We start from the raw sequence: 23808 nt of genomic DNA, 5'->3' as shown, positions 1-23808 counted from the left end.
TCCTTATAGGCGCAATTGAAAAAATACCCCGAGAGGTGGTCACCTTCAGAGGGCAGTTTCACCTCCTAAACCCGCGTATAGGCAGATGAAAAAAAATACGTGTGACTTAATTTGGAGTCCTCTATAACATATATANGGGGGGGGGGGGGGACACCTAGGTAGTGTTTCTTGTCAGTTCTTATTTGAACGTTTTCTTTCATTTCATAAAAATCAGTGAAATGCAAAAAATTAAAGAGATAATTTCACTTATCTTGGGTTTTACATCTACTGAGGGTATGCACATCCTTTAAATCGCCCAGATGCAGATTTTTAACCTGGACGTGGACTTGGAATGGACTTACCTCAAATATACCAAGAGCTGTTAAAAGGCAGAAACTGCAATAAATAAACAGCTCCACTTCAAATTTGAATGATTCTTTCACAAAATTACTTGAACTTAATTATTAAACGTAATTTGGTCTTTTCTAAGTGGAAAGTTCAATTAATCTGAATTTTCTCAGAAATTTTCTCATCAATTTCCACCTTTTTTTTTGGAATCAGATGTTTATATGACTCTTCGAAAAATCTAATAAATAACGTTATTCGTTATAAATGAATAAACTGATGGCCTTTTCTTGGCATCGTAACGTGATATTCACTTTTCATCACTTTCTTATTTTTTTTTACTCGTAAATGAGATCGCTGAACGATCCTCGAGGGCTCCGACTTCACCTCAAAGACCGCCCAGCAAACTAAGCGATACAAACTTCTCCTAATCGCTCAGCAATAGTGCTTCCTCTGATCAGAGGGTGAGCTCTACTGCAGTCAAGAATCATGCTGGCTAAGTAGACGAAGGGACCCAAGGATGACAGCCTTCTGCATTTGGCCAGCTAATATGAAGGCATTACACCTACCAGACGGGATTATTTCGAATGAGGATATGAAAGACTGCTTCATCCCCCCCCCCCACCACCCTGTAAGAATTGAGGTAGTTGGGTGTAACAATTCACCAACAAATCTAATTAGTATTTCAATTACAGTTTAATCAAGACGTTTAGAATATATACAAAAGTAAAGAGAATGAAAGGTTATAGACGTGAGAGGAGTAGGTGTTCACTTCCGAGTATTCGGCGGTCATGATGGTAGCGCAAATTCGCAGATATTTTTCGAACGCGGGCAGTAAATGCCCTACCACTGGTGATGAAATAAATCACACATTGAATGCGCGATGCCTGCTTCATCGCCTCTTCGATCTTAATCTGAAGTTGCGCGATGCGCCTTCGCGTTTTCGCCTCAAACGTACCCACTCTGGGAACTCGAGGCTTGAAACGAAGAGCACCATCATACACAGCCCAGTTCAGATCGAGCAAATCAATGTCTCCGGAGAGGGTGACGGCCAGAGTCTCATTCTCAGATGCCAGTTGCTCACGCCGGAGACAAAACTTCCCAGTGACTCTCTCCCTTCTTCCTCTAGTTCTCGCGAGAACCTCTCAGAGTCCTCACTTCTTTGTTGGGTCAGCTCCAATGGCTGCAAACCATCACCCTTTGGGGGTACCCCAGGCGGATGATAAACCAATTGCCCCCATGGAACAAGCAGCAAATCATACCCCTACTGACACGAACGTGTGGCTTGATCACTCATGTTGTTGTGTGAAATGCGAAAACTTAGGGTGCACTGCACACCACAAATCTCACATCCATGCCATGTATGCGCCTGCGCCGGCTCACTGTCCTGCCAGCAGTGCACCAGGTCCTCCTTTAGTTCCTCCGTCCACTTAATCATTTTAACAGCCGATTTGTTGCCGTTGGATCCGGATCGTTCACCCCTCCCAACTGATCCATGGTCACCATCCGAAAAGGACCGGTTGTGGAGGGCCCTGCTGCGGCTCCATGACGGAACCGGATATAGATGCCGCCGGGTGGTTAGCCGGACACCACCATGGCTATTGCGGACCTGCCGGGCGATGGGTTCTCTATTATCATCGCAAAGAAATGGGTCTATTTATTACTTAAGTAGTTTATCGACGGCATTCAAGGCGAGAAAGATATAAATTGTGACGAAATTCCAGGCGAATTCGTCACCTGCGGAACTCCAGGGTATTTATGTATAGAAAGAGAGAGAGAGAGAGAGAGAGTAAAATTTTATAAACCATTACTTTTTTTGTCAATATAAAAATATATACGGAGAATTAGAGCTACCTGCTACCTTAACTCTACTTCAGAGCTACCTTAAGTTCGGAAAACTACTTAAATTGGTTACCTANGTAATTTTGAGATTTCCCTACGTAAATTCGGTTAAGGATCAGGATATCACCGTGGAATATTTGGACAAGATAATGCTACCTAGTGTTTTCTGTAACCCTTTTAGTTTGTCGATAGAGTGAGTACATAGGTCGAGTCGAAATGCTTGCGCTCCCTTGACCGAGAGTGTTAGGGCTTTCAGTTGGAAGGCCGTGGAGACGATTGCCCAGTCGTCGAAACGGATCGCCATTGGGCTTTTAGTTTAGTTAAGTTTGCGTTTGAGTTTTCGTTGGTAAAGTCCTAATTCCTCTCCGGAGAGTGCCCTCTGTAGATAAGCTACCTTATTCCGATCGTAGATGGAGTGAAGATCCGCTCAGCCATCTCAGTTTCACGTTGAGTTCAAGTAATTTCAGTTTTGTTCAGTTAAAATAATCAGAATCAATTCTAGGAAAATTTAAATTTAAATCTTTAAATATTTCGCGCACAATTACCCCGGGAATCGATAGTTCGCGTCTCCGGCACTCGAGTCAGCACCGTACGGGGCTAGTCTCCCCCAGACTCCCCACCACTATGCAACAGGCCCGAGCGGACACACGCGATAGTCGCCATTAGAGTATCCACCCGGACGACTAAGAGTGAGGTACGAGTCGATCTAGCTCCCTGAACCAGTTCTCTTTCGAGGTCATTATCGAGGCCCCGTGATCCAAATTCAGTCAAAATCAACGCTCCAGACCATGGTAAGTACTCGTGTACTTATTTAGGAGTGATTAAAAGTGAAATAGTGCGGTTTTTCGGTAAAGCAGTTGGACCACGCGGAATGGCGTCGCTACCTCTCGGAATGACGCCAACACCGATACTCATGGTTTGAAGGGTAGGAAATCCTTCAAACAAACCCAAATGCTCCCTGGAAGCTACCTGAAATTATCTAGTTAATAATTAGGCTACCTGAATAAATCAAAATATTAATAATGCTACCTACCATAACGTTTGTGCAAAAATTCAGGCTTTATGCGTCTCGCTACGGCGATTGATGCCATTCGCTACCTACTTCATTGCTACCTTTTTGCTTGCTACCTTTTCTCGCTCTCTCTACGTAATTATTCTATGCTACCTATTTCTTTATATTTCTCCGACTCACAAGAGTTCTGGAGGAAAAATGATGCTACCTGAATTGTTCGGGAACTACCTTTTTTTTGCGTTTTAATGCTCTCTAGCGTTCGTTGAGTTTTGGATTCCGGTTGGGCATGGGGACGCTATCTTTTTAGTTATCTTTACTTTATGGTTGGAATCCAGAACAATAAAATTATCTAAGCTCTCTTACGTTCATGAATAAGCTACCTATTATTTTGGAAATTATTGGAGACCGTAAGCTACCTATTTTCATGGAGAAAACCTCCATTTCCGGGTTAGAAACGCTCCTTTCCGGTAAATCAGCCACGTGGCTGATTCAAGCTCCCTAGCTCATTTTTGCTACCTTTTCGGTGAATGAGATTCCCGATTTTAATGGGTTACAAATGGCATAAGAATTAAGTAAACCATTACAAAGGCGCTCCATAATTCGTAATTCGATTAATTACAGTCGAAAATAAGAAAAATTAGTACCTTTTCGTGAGCTCTCCTTTTTTTTTTATTTCGCGTAGTTACCTCATCCGTTCTCTCTCTCGCACGTACGCTACCTTCCTATAGTCTCTCTCTCTCTCGGATTCGTGTTCCCCTCGTGGACAATACCTTTGCTTCTCTCTATCAGCTTTGGATTGGGATCGCTTTCTTTTTCATACTTAAAATTATCTCTAATATGTGAACAAAAGAGGACTCGTGTCTAGGGATTGATTCTTTTTTCTATCGTTATTTTACATTGCTTCGACCCGGTTAGGGGATACTGCGATGATGATCAAGACTTCAAATGGTTAGATCGCACCATTCTACTCGACTGCGATTTGAACTCGGAACTTTTCGCATGTGAAGCAACTAACTTACCCACTGCGCCAAGCCACCGGGGTTAGGGATTGATTCTGATTGATTTACAATAATTTCTACGAATGATACTGAGGGACAATGGAATGTGTGAGGGAAAAAGCCCCCTTTCCGCCTTTGCCCTCTCACTAATCGGAAGCACGTAAAGAGCACATAATTATGGCATATAATTTTTTAAAATTATCCCTCATTTTACAACCCTCACCCTTATGTTTGGGAGGGTTCCAGCACCAAATTTTTCTGTTTTGGCACCACGAAACTCATAAAAAGGCCATAATTTTGCAAAAAAAAATCATTTTTTTTTAGCATTGTCCCACTAATTTTACGGATGCATTTTTAATTTGAAGTATGCCCAGAAAATATTTGTGGTGCCATCTTTGTATGGATAATACACCTGTGAATGATGTAGTATCGTCGAACAACCGTAATATTCATAATGGAGGCATAAATATATCGGGTGCATTGAACAAAAGTAACTACACGAATAAATAAGCAGTTATATTTCCATTTAATTTTCATTCAATTATATCTATTTGTACAATAAATGATATAAACATAGAATGAATTTACACAAAACAAGTGGCGTCTCAATTATGTAATGAATCACTGGATTGTTGGGCGCTCCCTCCCGAATTTGGGTGCGTTGGTGCCGGTGCGTTGAAGTGGGTGTGACCCGTCCGGGGCCCACTAAAAACTTCCCGATTCGTTTGTTCGGCATAAATATTCAATAGGAATCATGAGAAAAAAGTAGTATTCAAATAATATTCTTGCATTTTATAGGCACAGGTATGTGTGTGTGTGGTGTTTTTTTTCCTCCGGGGTCTTGAGGCACAATGTACCTAATCGCACGATAGTGGACAGTAACATGGCGGTTACTGTCACACCCTGTGTTGGGCCCTCACCCACTAAAACCACTTGACCCCGGGAATTCGTCCGCCCTACTTTCCTTTGCGGCACTACCGTTAAGTATTACTTCGCGAGGGAGGTCTCAGCTATTTGCTCTTCTTCGTTGTTTAAGCCTATTGTACGTTCCCCTCTCATACTAAGATGTTGTGTCAGGGTAGAAGTTTCCAATAGGTTTTGCATCTATTTTGCAGTTTTGCGCTTGCGCTCCTCATTTCTGAGCTCCTTCATGACTTGGGCCGCGAAGTTGCTCCTTATGTCCCACGCTGCCTGCGATGACAGCACAACTTCCATTACATTCGCAGGCAAGACCCGCCTTCCGACTGAAGTGTGGATATGTAAAAAAACACGTGCTCCGCGTCCTCATCCACTCCTATGCAGGTCGGGGAATCCTCATGTTTGAATTTATGAAGATAGGTCCGGAAGCACCCATGTCCCGACAGTATCTGTGTGAGATAATAATTGACTTCTCCATGGTCGCGATTGAGCCAGACATCCACCTTCGGGATCAGACGATGAGTCCATCTCCCTTTGGTGGAATTTTCCCACTTCAGCAGCCATCGTTTCAAGCTGTTTCGCCTCTCCTCTATCGCCAGTTCTTCGGGACTTAGCTCTTTAGATCTCTTCCGCTGATACAGGGATCTTCGCTCCTCAGCTAGTACCTCTATTGGTAACATTCCTATGATGACAAACACTGCGTCCTCCGACACCGTCCGGTATGCACTCACAACTCTGAGGGCACTCAGCCGATAGACTGATGCGATCCTACGCTGCGCTTCTTGCAGCTTGAGTACGTCAGCCCAAATGGAAATACCATATGTGAGCACCGACAACCACTGAAGACAGCAGTGCCCGTCTTCTTTGCTTGGGGCCTCCAATGTTGGGCATGACACGTGATAAGGTGGATCCAACTCCAGACGCCTTGGCACCCACGTGCTCCGCTTGCTGCTTGAAATTGAGTCGGGCATCGATCATCACCCCCAGGTATCGGATGAACGGCTGAGAGGTAATTTCACAGAACCCGACCTGCAGCATCATTGTCTCGGTTTTCTTTCTGCTGGTAATCAGCACGGCCTCTGTCTTGTGTTCCACCAGTTTCAGGCCTACTCTGTCCATCCAGCGGCGGATCGTCTCGAAGGTTGTGTCAAAATTGAGTTCAGTCTCCTCCAGGTATTTGCCCATAATGAGTACAGCCACGCCATCTGCAAATGCCAGGAGTTTAGTATTCCGCGGCAATTCCAACCTCAGTAGCCCGTCATACATGATGTTCCACAACAGAGGACCCAATACAGAACCTTGCGGTACACCTCCGGTGAGAGGGTACTCTTTGGAACCACACTCCGTGTCGTATTTAAGGACTCTTCCAGTGAAATAGCTGCCGACCATTCTCTGCAAATATCCCGTCACATTGAACTTCACCAATGCCTCGATAATACGATCCCATTTGGCCGAGTTGAAAGCATTCTTGATATCTAGCGTGACTACCAAGCAGTACTTCTTTGTACCATTCGACCATTGACGACCAGGTTGATAGCGTCTACGGTGGATCGGCCTTTTCGGAACCCATATTGGTTGTCAGTTAATAACGGTTCGACCGCTGCTTCTATCCTTCGGTGGACGATGCGCTCCGTGTGTGTGTTTTTTTTGTCTGTTGGGAGAATGCAGTTACGCACGACCACTTGAGGGAGGGGACAGCAGGATCCCTCCGTCAAATGAGTGTCGGACTCGGACAAACACTGTCAATACCGACTAAACTCCAGTCAGACATATTTCCACTAACCTTTCATCCCCTCGCGGCACTACCGTAAAGTATTACTTCGCGAGGGAGGTCTCAGCTGTCAGCTCCTCCACGTTTTTTCATCTGATGTACGTCCCCCATCCCGCTAAGATGTTCTGCGTGATTTGGAGGTTCCAATAACATTTCTCACCTATAGTGCAGCATTGCGCTTTCGTTCCTCATTTCTGAGCTTCTTCATGATCTCGGCCGCAAAGTTACACGTCGTGTCCCAGGCTGCCTTTGATGACAGCATTGCGTCCACCAGGCTCTCAAGTTTGACCTCCCTTCCCAGGTCGGACTCCCACGTATTTCGGATCTCATTGAAGCGGGGGTATGTAAAGAATACATGCTCTGCATCTTCGGCGACTCCTGTGCAAAATAGGCACTCCGGAGAATCTTCATGTTTGTATTTGTGAAGATACGCCCGGAAACATCCGTGTCCTGAAAACATTTGTGCCAGGTAATAATTGACCTCTCCGTTTTTTCGACTTACCCAGACGGCCAACTGTGGGATCAGGCGATGAGTCCATCTGCCCTTGGTAAAGGCGTGCCACTTTCGCTGCCATCGTTGTAAGCTTCTACGCTTCTCGTCTGCGCTGAGCTCTGCTGTGCTTTGGGTTTCCGATTTCTTGCGTCGTTACAGAAACCTTCGCTCTTCGGCCAATACCTTAATAGGTAACATACCGGAAATGACGCATACTTCATCCTCGGACACCGTGCGAGGCGCGATACAGTAGATCCGACTGCAGACGCCTTGGCACCCACGTGCTCGGTTTGCTGCTTAAAATTGAGTTGAGCATCAATCATCAACCCATCACATCGTATGTACGGCTGGGAGGTAATTTCACAGGACACGACCTGCAGCGATATCGTCTCTATTTCCTCTCTGCTGGTGATCAACACCGCCTCTGTCTTGTGTTCCGCCAGCTTCAGGCCCACTGTGTCCATCCAACAGCGGATCGTTTCAAAGGTCATGTCAACAGTGTAATTAATCTGCTCCATGAATTTGCCCACAATGACTACAGCCACGTCATCTGCAAATGCCACGAGTTTAGTTTCCCGCGACAATCCCAGTTTCAGCAACCCGTCATACATGATATTCCACAATAGGGGACCTAATACTGAGCCTTGAGGTACTCCTGCGGTTACTCTATACTCCTCACGACCACTCTCCGTGTCGTACTTGAAGACTCTTCCAGTGAAGTAGCTGTCTACCATTCTCCGCAAGTATTCCGGTACATTGAAATTCTCAAGAGCCTCCATGATACGGTCCCACCTGGCCGAGTTGAAAGCATTCTTGATGTCTAGTGTCGCTACTAGGCAATACTTCTTCATGCCATTTAGCCATCTCTTTTCTGAGATCGTGTTCTTGGCAATGTCGACGACCAGGCTGATCGCATCCAGAGTGGACCTGCCTTTCCGGAACCCATATTGGTTGTCCGCCAACAAGGGTTCGACTGCTGTTTCTATACGTTGGTGGACAATACGCTCGAGGATCTTGCCAGCGGTATCGAGCATGCAGAGTGGACGGTATGATGACGGATCGTCCGGTGGTTTTTTCCCTTTCGGGAGTAGTACAAGTCTCTGCTGCTTCCACATGGCAGGGAAGGAGTCCTCCCTTAGGCACTCGTTGTATACGTCCAAAAACATCTCCGGCATCGCGTGGATAGCTGTCTTCAAGGCGATGTTGGGGATTCCATCCAGACCAGGGGCCTTGGTGTTACCCACCCTATTGCAGGCTTCCATCAGTGCTTGCTTGGTGATTGGTGGAATAATCATCTCTTTCCATTTTTCGTCTGTGCGATGAAGTTCTGGCTGTTACGGGAACAACACCGTGACGATTTTTTCCATCAGCACAGGATACGTTGGTGACGGCATTGGCTGACTATTCAGTCTCGACATTACCTCCTTGTATGGTCCACCCCACGTATCGCTTTCCACATCAGCAAGGGGTTCCCTCCAAGATTGCTTTGTACTANCTGCAGACGCCTTGGCACCCACGTGCTCGGTTTGCTGCTTAAAATTGAGTTGAGCATCAATCATCAACCCATCACATCGTATGTACGGCTGGGAGGTAATTTCACAGGACACGACCTGCAGCGATATCGTCTCTATTTCCTCNTGCAACTCCTCGGAATTCGGCTTCTTGCGGCCACGCTGCGACCGTCTCCGCGCTGCATTACACTCTTTTCGCAGGGTGGCAATGGTTTCATTCCACCAGTACACCGGTGGGTGCCGATTTGTGGCCCGCTTTCTGGTCATGATTGCATCGCAAACTTCCGTCAGTCTTCTCATGACATTTTGTAGCTTCTCAGTGGCATTGCTACCACTGATCGGGCGATCGTCCAACGCTGCTGAAAAGGAGCTAGGATCAACNCATCGTATGTACGGCTGGGAGGTAATTTCACAGGACACGACCTGCAGCGATATCGTCTCTATTTCCTCTCTGCTGGTGATCAACACCGCCTCTGTCTTGTGTTCCGCCAGCTTCAGGCCCACTGTGTCCATCCAACAGCGGATCGTTTCAAAGGTCATGTCAACAGTGTAATTANCCCTCCAGCCAATGCCGTTGGTCTTCTTTGGTGTTAGGGCGGTTCTCTGGTCAATATTTGCCTGCCACGGAATCGCGCAGTGGTCACTTGCCGTCTCAATGTTCGTTACTCTCCATGAGCAGTTCTCCTTTGCAAGAGTGCTACTCATGAATGTAAGGTCCACAATCGATGTCGCATCTCCTCTCATGAAAGTCGGTTCGTCGCCGCTCTTCAGCAAAACCACGTCCAACGCTACCATGGCTTCCAGTATGGCTTGCCCTCTGGGATTCGTCTCCCTACTTCCCCAGTGAACTGCCCAGGCGTTAAAATCCCCAGCTATTCGCGATGTCAAATGAGCGCCAGATGGCGCTGATGAACACAAAAATGGCGGATCTAAAATGTATCGATTCAAATATTTTAGTAAACAAACCATAAATTATTCTAGGTTATAAGTATACGTGACGTGAGGGCCTTCAAATCGTATAATTATTAATAATTATTAATATGAGCGACTTATTGGAATTAAATTTGGAGGATATATTTAACTCTGTTAGGGATGTGTCCAGAGCGGAAAATGAACGAGCCTGTGTCGAAGGTGATAGAATTGTCACGTCTGATTTCATATTTCACATTGGGGTCACTAAGAAGACTGAGAACAGACGAACAATCTCTGCCTGGTGTGTCAAGTCTTCAGCAATTCATGAGACTCCTCATGAAATCAATGTACAAATTGGTATAACTTATTTGAGGGCATGCTAAAACCTTTTTTGGATAATTCCTAACAAAAATGTGTTGTCAATGACATTTCACTGCCGCCATGTTTCATTCGAGTGGGAAAATTGGGTAGATTTCACGTCCGCCATTTTTTTGTGTGGCAGCGCCATCTGACGCTCATTTAACATTGCCACGGGAAAGTGCCGCTTCGCATCCTCGGTCAGTTCGTTCAGGGGGCCTATTCTCGAAATATTTCCGTGCGCGGAATCGACTCCATTGACGGAACGCCTATATGATTCCTATACGCAATTCGTCTACGAAGTCACTTCCGTGCACGGAAATATTTCGAGAATAGGCCCTGAGGAAGTCGGTGAATTCGTCTAAGGGGAGGCTCGGTGGGGCATAACAGCTGTAGAAGTAAATTCCGCCAACCCTAGCCTTCACAAACCCATTACGTATACCCTCGCCGGTGATACTTTGAAATGACTGATTTCTACAAGCCCAGATTACAGCCTTCTTGCTGGCGTCAGTAATCTAGGATTGGGTGCCAAGATGTCGGTATGGCTCCGAGATCATAACCAGGCCAGGTTTCAGCTCTCGCACCGTTTGCATCAGCAGGTCGTGTGCGGCCTCGCAATGGTTGAGGTTGAGCTGTAACACCTTCATCGTCGTTTGTTGTTTAATTTCTGTAGCGCCTCCTGATAAACTGGGCATCTGGTATTGCCAGCAATATGAGTGCAGTTCTTCGTGTTCCCTTTCTCAGTGCACAGGGCACAATTGGGTTCCTTTTTGCAGCAGCAACGGTGTGGCCCGGCTTAGCGCATTTGATGCAGATATTAGACCGATCGACTCCACTCTTGCATTTGGTGGCGAGATGGCCATAGTGCCAGCACTTGAAGTACTTTAATGGCCTCTCCACTCTTCTCACTCGGCAACTGACCCAGTCTATTTTAATCTTCCCGTGCTCCCCCAGGATCTTCTTCGCTGTCGTAGCTGTGAGTCTCACTGAGGCAGTCTGGGTACCTCCATAAGCTTTACGAAGGGACTTGATCGCATCCGCTTGAATCTCGTTTTCCTCCTCAACTGCTACTTTTAGAGCTTCGATGACCTCCTCCTTCGATGTAGTTTCGTCAAGATCTTTGATCTCGAGATCTTCTTGTTGCCCCTTACTGAGCACCTCAGCCTCATCTCCAAGGAGATTGACGATGACCGTACGCAGCTTGGGTGCTCCGTCAGTCGTCTTTCTGCTAAGGATGATCAGCATATCCCCAGTTGCTGTACGGCGGATCTTCTCGACACAACCGACAGCGTCCTCGGAGGGAACATCCTTCTTCACCCGACGAAGTATATCGGAGTACTTCTCCTTGTCCTTGCGGCGTATAATAAGCGTATCAGGTCGCATCACTGGTTTCCGAGTAGCTCTCTCCTATTTCTTTTTTTTTTCATCTTTTTGGGAGGCAGCTGTGGATGGAGCTGTCCGGCCTGCCTCTTTTTCTCCTTCTTGTTCTTCATGTGTTTTTTTTTTTTTTTTTTGGCTTCATGAACGGAAAAATGTTCTTTACGCACTAACACACTTCAGACGGGTGGTGTCTTTAACCTTTCCTTCCCCTCGCGGCACCACCGTTAAGTATTACTTCGCGAGGGAGGTCTCAGCTGTTTGCTCTTCCTCATTTCAACCTTATGTACGTCCTCCTAGTCTACGAAGATGTTGGGTGTAGATAGGAGGTTCCAATAGGTTTTCCGCCTGTTGCAGCCTTGCGCTCGCGTTCCTCTTTCCTGAGCTCTTTTATGACTACAGCCGCAAAGTGACTCGTTGCATCCCAAGCTGCCTGCGAAGCTAGTAGAACATCCATTAGATTTTGAGGCAGTACTTCCATTTTCAGTGTAGACACCCAGATATGTCTGGTCTCACTGAAACGCGGGCATGCGAAGAACACATGCTTCGCATCTTCATCCACTTCCGGGCAGGTCGGACATTTCGAGGAATCTTCATGCTTGAATTGATGAAGGTACGCTCTAAAGCATCCGTGCCCAGAAAGCATCTGCGTCAGGTAGTAGTTCACCTCCCCGTGTCCGCGATTTAGCCAGACATCCACTTTAGGGATCAGGCGGTGAGTCCATCTCCCCTTGGTGGAGTTGTCCCACTTCAGCTGCCATCGCCTTAGGCTGTTTCGCCTTTCTTCAGACGTCAACTCCTCGGGACTCAGCACTTCGGATCTTCTACACTCATACAGAACTTTCCGCTCCTCAGCCAAAATCTCGATCGGCAACATTCCTGCGATGACACACACTGCGTCCTCAGAAACCGTCCGATATGCACTTGCGACTCTAAGGGCACTGAGTCGATAGACTGGTGCGATCTTACGTCGTGCTTCCTGTAGTTGTAGGACAGTTCCCCAGATGGGGATGGCATATGTGAGCACGGAAGTAATCACTGAGGACAGTAGTGCTCGTCTCCTCTGCTTGGGTCCCCCGATGTTTGGCATGAGGCGTGATAAGGTGGATCTCACACCAGATGCCTTGGTCCCCACGTGCTCAGCTTGCTGCTTGAAATTCAGTCGTGCATCGATCATCACCCCCAGGTATCGGATGAATGGCTGGGAGGTGATTTCACAAGACCCGACTTGCAGCGTGATCGTCTCGATCTTCTTCGTGCTGATGATCAATACGGCTTCCGTCTTCTGTTCCGCTAGGCTCAGTCCAACAGAATCCATCCAGCAGCGGATCGTCTCGAACGTTATGCTGAAAACACGCTTCATGTCCTCCAGGTGTTTCCTGATGATGACCACAGCCACGTCGTCTGCAAATGCCACAAGCTTAGTCCGCGAGGGCAGTTTCAGCTTCAGCAGCCCGTCGTACATGATGTTCCACAGGAGGGGACCCAGGACTGAACCTTGGGGTACTCCTGTCACTTTGTACTTTTCAGGCCCAGTCTCGGTATCATACATGAGGACCCTTTTGCTGAAATAGCTACTGACCATCCTCCGCAAGTAGCCCGGCACGTCCAGTTTGGCAAGAGCCTCCATGATGCAGTCCCACCTAGCTGAATTGAAGGCGTTCTTGATGTCCAGAGTCACCACCAAGCAATACTCCTTAGTGCCATTCAACCATCGTTCCCCTTCAATCGCTTTCCTAGCGGTTTCGACGACAAGGTTGATGGCATCAAGTGTGGACCGGCTTTTCCGAAAACCATATTGATTCCCAGCAAGCGCGGGTTCCACGGCAGCTTCTATCGTCTGGTGGATGATACGCTCGAGAATCTTGCCAGCAGTATCGAGCATCCAGAGGGGACGGTAAGATGAAGGTTCGTCCGGTGGTTCATTCCCTTTTGGAAGCAGTACCAACCTCTGCTGCTTCCACATGGCAGGAAAGATGCCCTCTCTGAGGCACTCGTTGTAAACATCCAGGAACTGCTCTGGCATCGTGTTAATGGCCAGCTTCAACGCGATGTTCGGGATTCCGTCCAGCCCTGGAGCTTTGGAGTTTCCCACTCTTTTGCAGGCCTCCATCAGCTCTTCCCTGGTGATCTCCGGGACAATTTCTCCTTCCCATTGTTCAGAGTTGCGGCGAAATTCCGGTTGACTTGGGAACAGCGTCTCCATAATTCTGTTCAGGAGCACCGGACACGATGGTGATGGCATTGATTGACTCTTGAGTTGTGTCATCACCACCCTGTAGGGCCTCCCCCATGGGTCGGTCTCCACCTCGCTAAGGAGCTCGCTCCAGCATTGCCTCCGGCTATGCTTGATGGCTTTGCTGAGCTTTCGCCGTGCATTCTTGTACTTCATCTCGAACTCCATGAAGTTGGGACTTTTCCTACCACGCTGAGATGACCTCCTGGCTGCGTTGCACTCCTTCCGTAGCACAGCGATGGTCTCATTCCACCAATACACTGGTGGATGTCGATTCGTGGTCCGCTTTCTCGTCATTGTGGCGTCGCAGGCTTTACTCACCTTCCTCCTGATGCTCTGCGCCTTCGAAGTCGCATCTGTACCAGCGATTGGATGGTCATCTAATGCCACCGCAAATGAGCCTGGGTCGAAAGTGCTCACTCTCCAGCCAACGCTGTTGGTCTTCTTGGCTGTTGATGCGACCTTCTGGTTGGAACATATCTCCCAAAGTATGGCTCGGTGGTCACTAGCCGTATATATATCAGCTACTCTCCATGAGTAGTTTCTCTTAGCGAGAGCACCACTCACGAAGGTAAGATCCACAATTGAGCTCGCCTCCCCGCATGAAGGTTGGTTCATCTCCTCTATTCAGCAAGATCACGTCCAAAGTGGACATGGCTTCCAGAACAGCTTGACCCTTAACGTTTGTCACCTGGCTACCCCAGTCAACTGCCCAGGCATTGAAGTCACCAGCTATCACCACGGGAAAGTGTTGCTTGGCATCCACAGTCAGCCTGTCCAGGAAGTCTGTGAACTCATCGATGCTGAGACTCGGTGGGGCATAACAGCTGTAGACGTGAATTCCATCGATCTTCGCCTTCACGTAGCCGTTCCTGCTTCCGGTGTCTTGAAAAGGCCTGTTCCCACAAGCCCAGATTATTGCCCCGCCATTGGCATCAGTAACCCAGGATTGGGTGCCGAGGTGTCGGTACGGCTCCGAAATCATAGCCAGGTCAATCTTCAGCTCTCGCACCGTTTGCATAAGCAAATCATGTGCGTCCCCACAGTGGTTGAGGTTGAGCTGTAACACCTTGCAGATCTTCCTCCCCTTATCGCCTTTTGCTGGTGAGCTTCTGGAGTGCCGCGGTATAGGCTGGGCATCTATTGCTACCAGCAACATGTGCACTATTCTCCTTATTGCCTTTGTCAATGCAAAGGGCGCATTGCGGTTCTTTCTCGCAGTCCTTGGCTTTGTGGCCATCTCCTGCAAACCTCGTACAGAGCTTCGAGCGATCCACAACGCTCGTGCATTTTGTAGCGAGGTGTCCGTATTGCCAACACCTGAAGCACTTGATCGGTCTCTGCACTCTCCGTACCCGGCAGTTGACCCAGCCAATCTTTATCTTCTTCCCGATCTCCTGTTCCCCCAGAATTTTCGTGACAGCAGCTGCCGTGAGTGTCACTGAAGCAGTTTGAGTCCCTCCATAGGCTTTCCGCAGCGATTTTATGGCCTCCAGACCAATCTCGCACTTCGCACCCACTTCTTTCTGAAGAGCAACGAGAACGTCCTCCTTCGATGTCTCTTCATCGAGGTCTTTGATCTCGAGATCTTCCATAGGTTCCTTGCTTAGCACTTCGGCTTCACTTCCTAGGAGTGCGACAATCGCTGATCGTAGCTGGGAGGCTTCATCCGCCTTCTTCTTGCTCAGAATAATCAGCATGTCTCCAGTGGTCGTACGTCTGATTCTCTCGACGCAATCACTAGCCTTCTCACAAGCACTGCCTTTCTTCACTCGCTTAAGGGGGTCCGAGTAGTTCTCCTTCTTCTTGTGTCAAATGATCAGCGCTTTTGGCCTAGCCGCCAACTTCTTCTGAGTCTGCTTCGTGTTCGGGTTTCCCCGTAGCGTCTTAGGAGCCGAGTCACCTTTCTCCCTTCGTCGCTTCCACTTCTGCCAGCCCTGGTCTTCACTGGCTTCATCCTTGTTGAACCTGCCTTGATTGGTCTCGCCCTTGGTTCGCTCGCCTCTAGCACGATCCTTCATGCTAGGTTCATTCCTTTTTGTCCCCTCCTCCTGGCGCGGTGACGTGAGCCGCTCGGGTGGACTTGGAGTCTTATCTTTCTTGGACCTTTTGAGCGAATCGGAATACGTTCCAGGTGATTCCCGATTTCTCTTCTTATTTCCTCCAGTGTCTTTCCGGTTCTGGTCTTGTGACCCTCCTTGCGACCCTGCATCCTTCATAGTCCGTTCCCTAATCTCAGCATTTTTCAATGCTGGTTTGTCGGATTTCACTTTCTTCGGCGGCACTTGTTCTGGCAGACGTTCATGCAACGACCTAAGTCGCCTAGTAGAAGCCTGAACGCTCCTAGCCATCTGGCGAATATTCTCATTTATTGTTCGCCTATTTTTGTCCATCAACTGGGACAAAAGATCTGCGATGAGCTTCTCGTGGCGATCCCATTCTTGTTTACGTCTTGCTACTTCATTTGAGACGGTGAGATCGATCTCGTGCTGAGTCGGCACCTGCACCACACTCGTGGGATGTGGGATCAAGGTGTACTCATGCGGTACGGTGAACTTTGTCACCCCTTGAGGCTGAGCCTCTTCTCCACTTGTAGCATCTGAGGCCAAGTAGTCTACCTTTGCATAATGTGATGATTGGCTCCTCCCATAATCCATGGAGCCGGCATCAGAACTGATGGCGGGATTCTCCTTGTTAAGGCTACCCGCATGGGAACTTTCAATTTTTTCATCACTCATCATTTTTGTACTACCTGTTATCGGGAGCCTGACCCGGGGGTGTTTTAGGGAGCCCACCCTGCACACCGCTTTTAGAGTTGGGTTTCTCGGAAGGTGTTGGTTCGCGCCGACGTATTTTATTTAGTCGGTACCCTATATTCTGAACGGCAGTTCAGAATATCGAGCATTCCCCCATCCACCACCTGGGGACGCGCCACGTTGCAGGACCTTCCAACCTGCGAAAACTCTCGGAGGGTAAAGGCGTTCCTCGCCGAAAGGATCCGTGGTGTGTGTGTGTGTGTGAATGGTGTGGTGTATTTTTTATATCTGTTGAGAGAATGCATTTACGCATCCCCACTTGAGGGAGAGAATACGAGATTTTCTCCGACAACTGGGATATGTCAGGCTCCGATCACAAGGACCAATACCGACTAAGCTCCAATCAAACAAATTCATTAACATTTTAATCCCTCGCGGCACAACCGTTAGGTATTACTTCGCGAGGGAGGTCTCAGCGATTAGCTCCTCCACATTGATTTCATCCAATATACGTCCCCCTGTCCCGCTAAGATATTGGGTGCGGGAAAGAGGTTCCAATAGATTCCTCGTTTAAGGAACTTCCGCAGTAAGTATACTTGGTGAAAATTTCGAAATGGTATAAAGACGCAATATTTGGATCATATGTTGTTGAGCACATTCAAAAACTATTTCCAAAATTTCAAGTACTTTGTCCACCCCATTTTCGAGATATACATCGTCAAAAATGGAAAAAACACAAAAATTGAATGTTTGGCGATGCATATTTCAAAAATGGGGTGGACCAGGGACTTGAAATTTTGGGAATATCTTTTTAATGTGGTCAACAATATATGATCCAAATATTGCGCCTTTATACCATTTCGAAATTTTCACCAAGTATACTTTCTGCGGAAGTACCTTAATCTGCAACTTTGCGCTTACGTTCCTCACCTCTGAGCTCCTTCATGACCACTGCTGCAAAGTTGCTCGTTGCGTCCCAGGCTGCCAGCGATGACAGCATTGCTTCCACCAAATTTTCTGGTAAGACTTTCCCCTTCCCAGCTAAGACACCCAATTATTTCGGATCCCGCTGAAGCGGGGGCATACAAAAAACATGCTCCGGATTCTCGTCCACTCCTATGCAAATGGGGCACTCCGAGGAATCTTCATATTTATATTTATGAAGATAAGCCCGGAAGCACCCGTGTCCTGGAAGCATTTGGCACGGATAGTAGTTAACTTCTCCATGATTTCGACGTACCCAGGCAGCCACATGTGGAATCCGGCGATAAGTCCAACTCCCTTTGGTAGAGTTGTCCCACTTCAGCTGCCATCGGCTCAAGCTGTTTCGTCTCGGTTGTGTCACCAGTTCTTCGGGGCTCAGCGTTTCTGATCCCTTCCGCTGGTACAGCGATCTTCGCTCCTCTGCTAGTACCTCTATTGGTAACATTCCTGCGATGACACACACTGCGTCTTCGGACACCGTCCGGTATGCGCTCGCGACTCTGAGGGCACTCAGTCGATAGACTGGTGCGATCCTATCCCGCGCTTCTTGCAGCTGGAGTACGTCAGCCCAAATGGGGATGCCATATGTGAGCACCGACGTAACCACTGAAGACAATAGCGCTCGTCTTCCTTGCTTTGGCCCTCCTATGTTGGGCATAAGGCACGATAAGGTGGCTCTAACTCCCGATGCCTTTGCACACACGTGCTCCACTTACTGCTTGAAGTTTAGTCAGGCGTCGATCATCACCCCCAGGTATCGGATGAATGCCCTGCCAACCGATTTCGGAAGGCCCGACCTGTAGCGTGATTGTCTCACTTTTCTTTCTACTGTGATCAGAACGGCTTCTGCGTTAGGTTCCGCCAGTTTCAAACCAACAGTGTCCAACCAGCGGCGGATCACATCGAAGGTCGTGTCGAAAGTGAAGTTAATCTCCTCCAGGTATTTGCTCACAATGACTACGGCCACATCATCTACAAATGCCACGAGTTTGGTATGTCGTGGCATTATCAGCTTCAGCAGCCGGTCATACATAATGGTCCACAATAAGGGCCCCAATACTGAGCCTTGCCACACTCCGTGTCGTACTTGAGGATTCTTCCGGTGAAGTAACTGTCGATCATTCTCCGCAAGTATCCCGGTACGTTGAACTTCGCGAGCGCCTCCGTGATACGGTCCCACCTGACCGAGTTGAAGGCATTCTTGATGTCCAGCGTCGCTACCAAGCAGTATTTCTTGGTACCATTGAGCCATCTTTTCCCCGAGATCGCGTCGCTGGCGGTGTCAACAACAAGGTTTATAGCATCTAATGTGGATCGCCCTTCCGAAACCCATATTGGTTGTCGGCTAACAGACGTTCAACTGCAGTTTCTATTCTTCGGTGGACGATGCGCTCGAGCATCCTACCAGCGGTATCGAGCATGCAGAGGGGACGGTATGATGAGGCGTCTTCCGGTGGTTTTTTCCGTTTTGGGAGTAGTACTAGTCTCTGCTGCTTCCACATGGCAGAGAAGGTGCCCTCCCTTAGACACTCATTATATACGTCCAAGAACAGCTCCGGCATCGCGTGAATAGCTGACTTTAGCGCGATATTGGGGACTCCATCCAAACCAGGGGCCTTGATATTACCCACTCTATTGCAGGCTTCCATTAACTCTTCTTTGGTGATTGGTGGGACCATCATCTCTTCTCCTTGCTCGCCAGTACGATGCAATTCTGGTTGTTGCGGGAGTAACACCGTGACGATTTTCTTCGGTAGTAGCGGGCACGTTGGTGATAGCATCGGTATACTGTTGAGGCGCATCATTACCCCCTTATATGCTTCACCCCATGGATCGCCTTCCACCTCAGCAAGAAGCCTACTCCAGGCTTCTGAAATCACTTGGCAGGCATTCATTCCATACCTGGGGGTGATGATCGACGCCTGACTAAACTTCAAGCAACAAGTGGAGTACGTGTGTGCCAAGGCATCGGGAGTTAAAGCCACCTTATCGTGCCTCATGCCCAGCATAGGAAGGCCAAAGCAAGGAAGACGATCGCTATTGTCTTCAGTGGTTACGTCGATGCTCACATATGGCATCCCCATTTGGGTTGACGTACTCCAGCTGCAAGAAGCACAGGATAGGATCGCACCAGTCTATCGGCTGAGTGCCCTCAGAGTCGCGAGTGCATACCGGACGGTGTCTGATGACTCAGTGTGTGTCATCGCAGGAATGTTACCGATAGAGGTACTAGCAGAGGAGCGAAGATCGCTGTACCAGCGGAAGGGATCAGAAACGCTTAGCCCCGAAGAACTGGTGACACAACCGAAACGAAACAGCTTGAGCCGATGGTAGCTGAAGTGGGACAACTCTACCAAAGGGAGTTGGACTCATCGCCGGATTCTACATGTGGCTGCCTGGGTACGTCGAAATCATGGAGAGGTTAACTACTATCCGTGCCAAATGCTTCCAGGACACGGGTGCTTCCGGGCTTATCTTCATAAATATAAATATGAAGATTCCTCGGAGTGCCCCATTTGCATAGGAGTGGACGAGAATGCGGAGCATGAGTTTTTTGTATGCTTCCACTTCAGCGGGATCCGAAATAATTGGGAGTCTTAGCTGGGAAGGGGAAGGTCTTACCAGAAAATTTGGTGGAAGCAATGCTGTCATCGCTGGTAGCCTGGGACGCAACGAGCAACTTTGCAGCAGTGGTCATAAAGGAGCTCAGAGGTGAGGAACGTAAGCGCAAAGGTGCATATTAAACGAGGAATCTACTGGAACCTCCGCCCCGCACCCAATATCTTAGCGGGACAGGGGGACGTACATTGGATGAAAACAATGTGGAGGAGCTAATCGCTGAGACCTCCCTCGCGAAGTAATACCTAACGGTAGTGCCGCGAGGGATTAAAATGTTAATGAATTTGTGTGATTGGAGTTTAGTCGGTATTGGTCCTTGTGATCGGAGCCTGACATAGCCCAGTTGTCGGGGAAAATCTCGTATTCTCTCCCTCAAGTGGGGATGCGTCAATGCATTCTCCCAACAGATAAAAAAAATACACCACACCACACACACAGGCTAGGAGGACGTACATTAGGCCGGAAAGAGGAAGAGCCAATAGCTGTGACCTCCCTCGCGAAGTAATACTTAACGGTGGTGCCGCGAGGGATTCAAAGGTTAGTGAATTTGTCTGATGGGAGTTTAGTGGGTACTGACAGTCACTGTCCGAGCCCCACACTCACCTGACGGGGGGAAGCTGCTATTCCCTCCCTCGGTGGTCGTGCGTAAATGCATTCTCCAACAGACAGAAAAAAAAAACATACGGAGCGCATCGTCCACCGAAGGATAGAAGCAGCGGTCGAACCGTTATTGACTGACAACCAATATGGGTCCCGAAAAGGCCGATCCACCGTAGACGCTATCAACCTGGTCGTCAATGGTACAAAGAAGTACTGCTTGGTAGTCACGCTAGATATCAAGAATGCTTTCAACTCGGCCAAATGGGACCGTATTATCGAGGCATTGGTGAAGTTCAATGTGACGGGATACTTGCAGAGAATGGTCGGCAGCTATTTCACTGGAAGAGTCCTTAAATACGACACGGAGTGTGGTTCCAAAGAGTACCCTCTCACCGGAGGTGTACCGCAAGGTTCTGTATTGGGTCCTCTGTTGTGGAATATCATGTATGATGGGTTACTGAGGTTCGAATTGCCGCGGGATACTAAACTTTTGGTATTTGCAGATGACGTGGCTGTACTCATTATGGGCAAATACCTGGAGGAGACCGAACTCAATTTTGACACAACCTTCGAGATGATCCGCCGCTGGATAGACACAGTAGGCCTGAAACTGGTGGAACACAAGACAGAGGCCGTGCTGATTACCAGCAGAAAGAAAACCGAGACAATGATGCTGCAGGTCGGGTTCTGTAAAATTACCTCTCAACCGTTCATCCGATACCTGGGGGTGACGATCGATGCCCGACTCAATTTCAAGCAGCAAGCGGAGCACGTGGGTGCCAAGGCGTCTAGAATTGGATCCACCTTATCACGTGTCATGCCCAACATTGGAGGCCCCAAGCAAAGAAGACGGGCACTGCTGTCTTCAGTGGTTATGTCGGTGCTCACATATGGTATTTCCATTTGGGCTGACGTACTCAAGCTGCAAGAAGCGCAACGTAGGATCGCATCAGTCTATCGGCTGAGTGACCTCAGAGTTGTGAGTGCATACCGGACGGTGTCGAAGGACGCAGTGTTTATCATCACAGGAATGTTACCAATCGAGGTACTAGCTGAGGAGCGAAGATCCCTGTATCAGCGGAAGAGATCTAAAGTGCTGAGTCCCGAAGAACTGGCGATAGAGGAGAGGCGAAACAGCTTGAAACGATGGCTGCTGAAGTGGGAAAACTCCACCAAAGGGCGATGGACTCATCGTCTGATCCCGAAGGTGGATGTCTGGCTCAATCGCGACCATGGAGAAGTCAATTATTATCTCACACAGATACTGTCGGGACATGGGTGCTTCCGGGCCTATCTTCATAAATTCAAGCATGAGGATTCCCCGACCTGCATAGGAATGGATGAGGACGCGGAGCACGTGTTTTTTACATGCCCACACTTCAGCGAGATCCGGAGTACCTAAGAGACTGCACTCGGAAGGTAGGTTTTGCCTGGGAACGTGATGGAAGTTTTGCTGTCATCGCAGGCAGCGTGGGATACAACGAACAACTTCGCAGCCCAAGTCATGAAGGAGCTCAGAAATGAGGAGCGCAAGCGTAAAACTGCAGAATAGATGCAAAATCTGTCGGAACCTCCTACCCTGACACAACATCTTAGTATGACAGGGGGACGTACAATAGGCTTAAACAACGAGGAAGAGCACATAGCAGAGACCTCCCTCGCGAATTACTACTTAGCGCTAGTGCCGCGAAGGAAAGTAGGGTCGACGAATTCCCGGGGTCAAGTGGTTTTAGTGGGTAAGGGCCCAACACAGGGTGTGACAGTAACCGCCATGTTACTGTCCACTATCGTTTGATTAGGTACATTTCGCCTCAAGACCCCAGAGGAAAAAAAATATCACACACACACACCTGTGCCCATAAAATGCAAGAACATTATTTGAATACTACTTTTTTCTCATGATTCCTATTGAATATTTATGCCGAACAAACGAATCGGGAAGTTCTTAGTGGGCCCCGGACGGGTCACACCCACTTCAACGCACCGGCACCAACGCACCCAAATTCGGGAGGGAGCGCCCAACAATCCAGTGATTCATTACATAATTGAGACGCCACTTGTTTTGTGTAAACTCATTCTATGTTTATATCATTTATTGTAGAAATAGATATAATTGAATGAAAATTAAATGGAAATATAACTGCTTATTTATTCGTGTAGTTACTTTTGTTCAATGCATCCGATATATTAATGCCTCCGTTATGAACATTACGGTTGTTCGACTATACTACATCATTCACAGTTGTGTTTTCCATACAAAGATGGCACCACAAATATTTTCTGGGCATACTTCAAATTAAAAACGCATCTGTAAAATTAGTGGGACAATGCCAAAAAAATGCATTTTTTTGCAAAATTATGTGCTTTTTATGAGTTTCTTGGTGCCAAAACAAAAAAATTTGGTGCTGGAACCCTCCCAAACATAAGGGTGGGGGTTGTAAAATAAGGGATAATTTAAAAAAATGATATGCCATAATTATGTGCTCTTTACGTGCTTCCGATTAGTGAGAGGGCGGAAAGGGGGCTTTTTCTCTCCCTCCTAGGATTAGTTGTCATACCTTTGCCCCCCAACGGTGAGCCCACACATTCCATTGTCCCTCAGTATCGTTCGTAGAAATTATTGTAAATCAATCAGAATCAATCCCTAACCCCGGTGGCTTAGCGCAGTGGGTAAGTTAGTTGCTTCACATGCGAAAGATTCCGAGTTCAAATCCCGGTCGAGTAGAATGGTGCGATCTAACCATTTGAAGTCTTGTTCATCATCGCAGTATCCCCTAACCGGGTCGAAGCGATTTAAAATAACGGTAAAAAAAGAACCAATCCTTAGACACGAGTCCTCTTTTGTTCACATATTAGAGATTATTAGATCACCCAATATCGGATGAAATTCGATAAGCAATGAGTCTTGTAAATAATAATCTCTCTATATAATAAAAAAATAAGGATGTTTAAAAATTCAGGAGTACCCCCTAGGTCTGGAAGGTCACAGGGGTCTCAGGGGTTACAGGGTCTCGAGGGTTACGAGGGTCTGGAGGGTCTCAAGCGTCTGGGTTAAGGGTCTCAAGGGCACTCCCCCATATTAGGGCACTCCCCATATA

General features: G+C 47.9%; 2 protein-coding genes across 2 annotated transcripts; both read right to left on the bottom strand.

Moving 5' to 3' along the window:
* Positions 1-8692: 8692 nt before the first annotated feature.
* LOC107045639 lies at positions 8693-9664 on the bottom strand. Its single transcript, XM_015267961.1, has one exon. The coding sequence runs from the start codon at positions 9662-9664 to the stop codon at positions 8693-8695; it is 972 nt and encodes a 323-aa protein (XP_015123447.1).
* Positions 9665-14839: 5175 nt separating this feature from the next.
* Positions 14840-15451, bottom strand: LOC107045638. Its single transcript, XM_015267960.1, has one exon. It carries the CDS (start codon positions 15449-15451, stop codon positions 14840-14842), a length of 612 nt encoding a protein of 203 aa, XP_015123446.1.
* Positions 15452-23808: the final 8357 nt, after the last annotated feature.

Source organism: Diachasma alloeum, unplaced genomic scaffold, assembly GCF_001412515.2.
Source record: "Diachasma alloeum isolate Michigan unplaced genomic scaffold, Dall2.0 Dall_scaffold_01033, whole genome shotgun sequence".
NCBI lineage: Eukaryota > Metazoa > Arthropoda > Insecta > Hymenoptera > Braconidae > Diachasma > Diachasma alloeum.
The sequence above is the reverse complement of the archived record's forward strand: the minus strand, read 5'-3'. Positions and strand labels throughout refer to the sequence as shown.

Excerpts from the sequence above, each read along its gene's own strand:
- LOC107045638 (XM_015267960.1), bottom strand. The coding sequence starts at position 15,451 with ATGCTGATTATTCTGAGCAAGAAGAAGGCGGATGAAGCCTCCCAGCTA.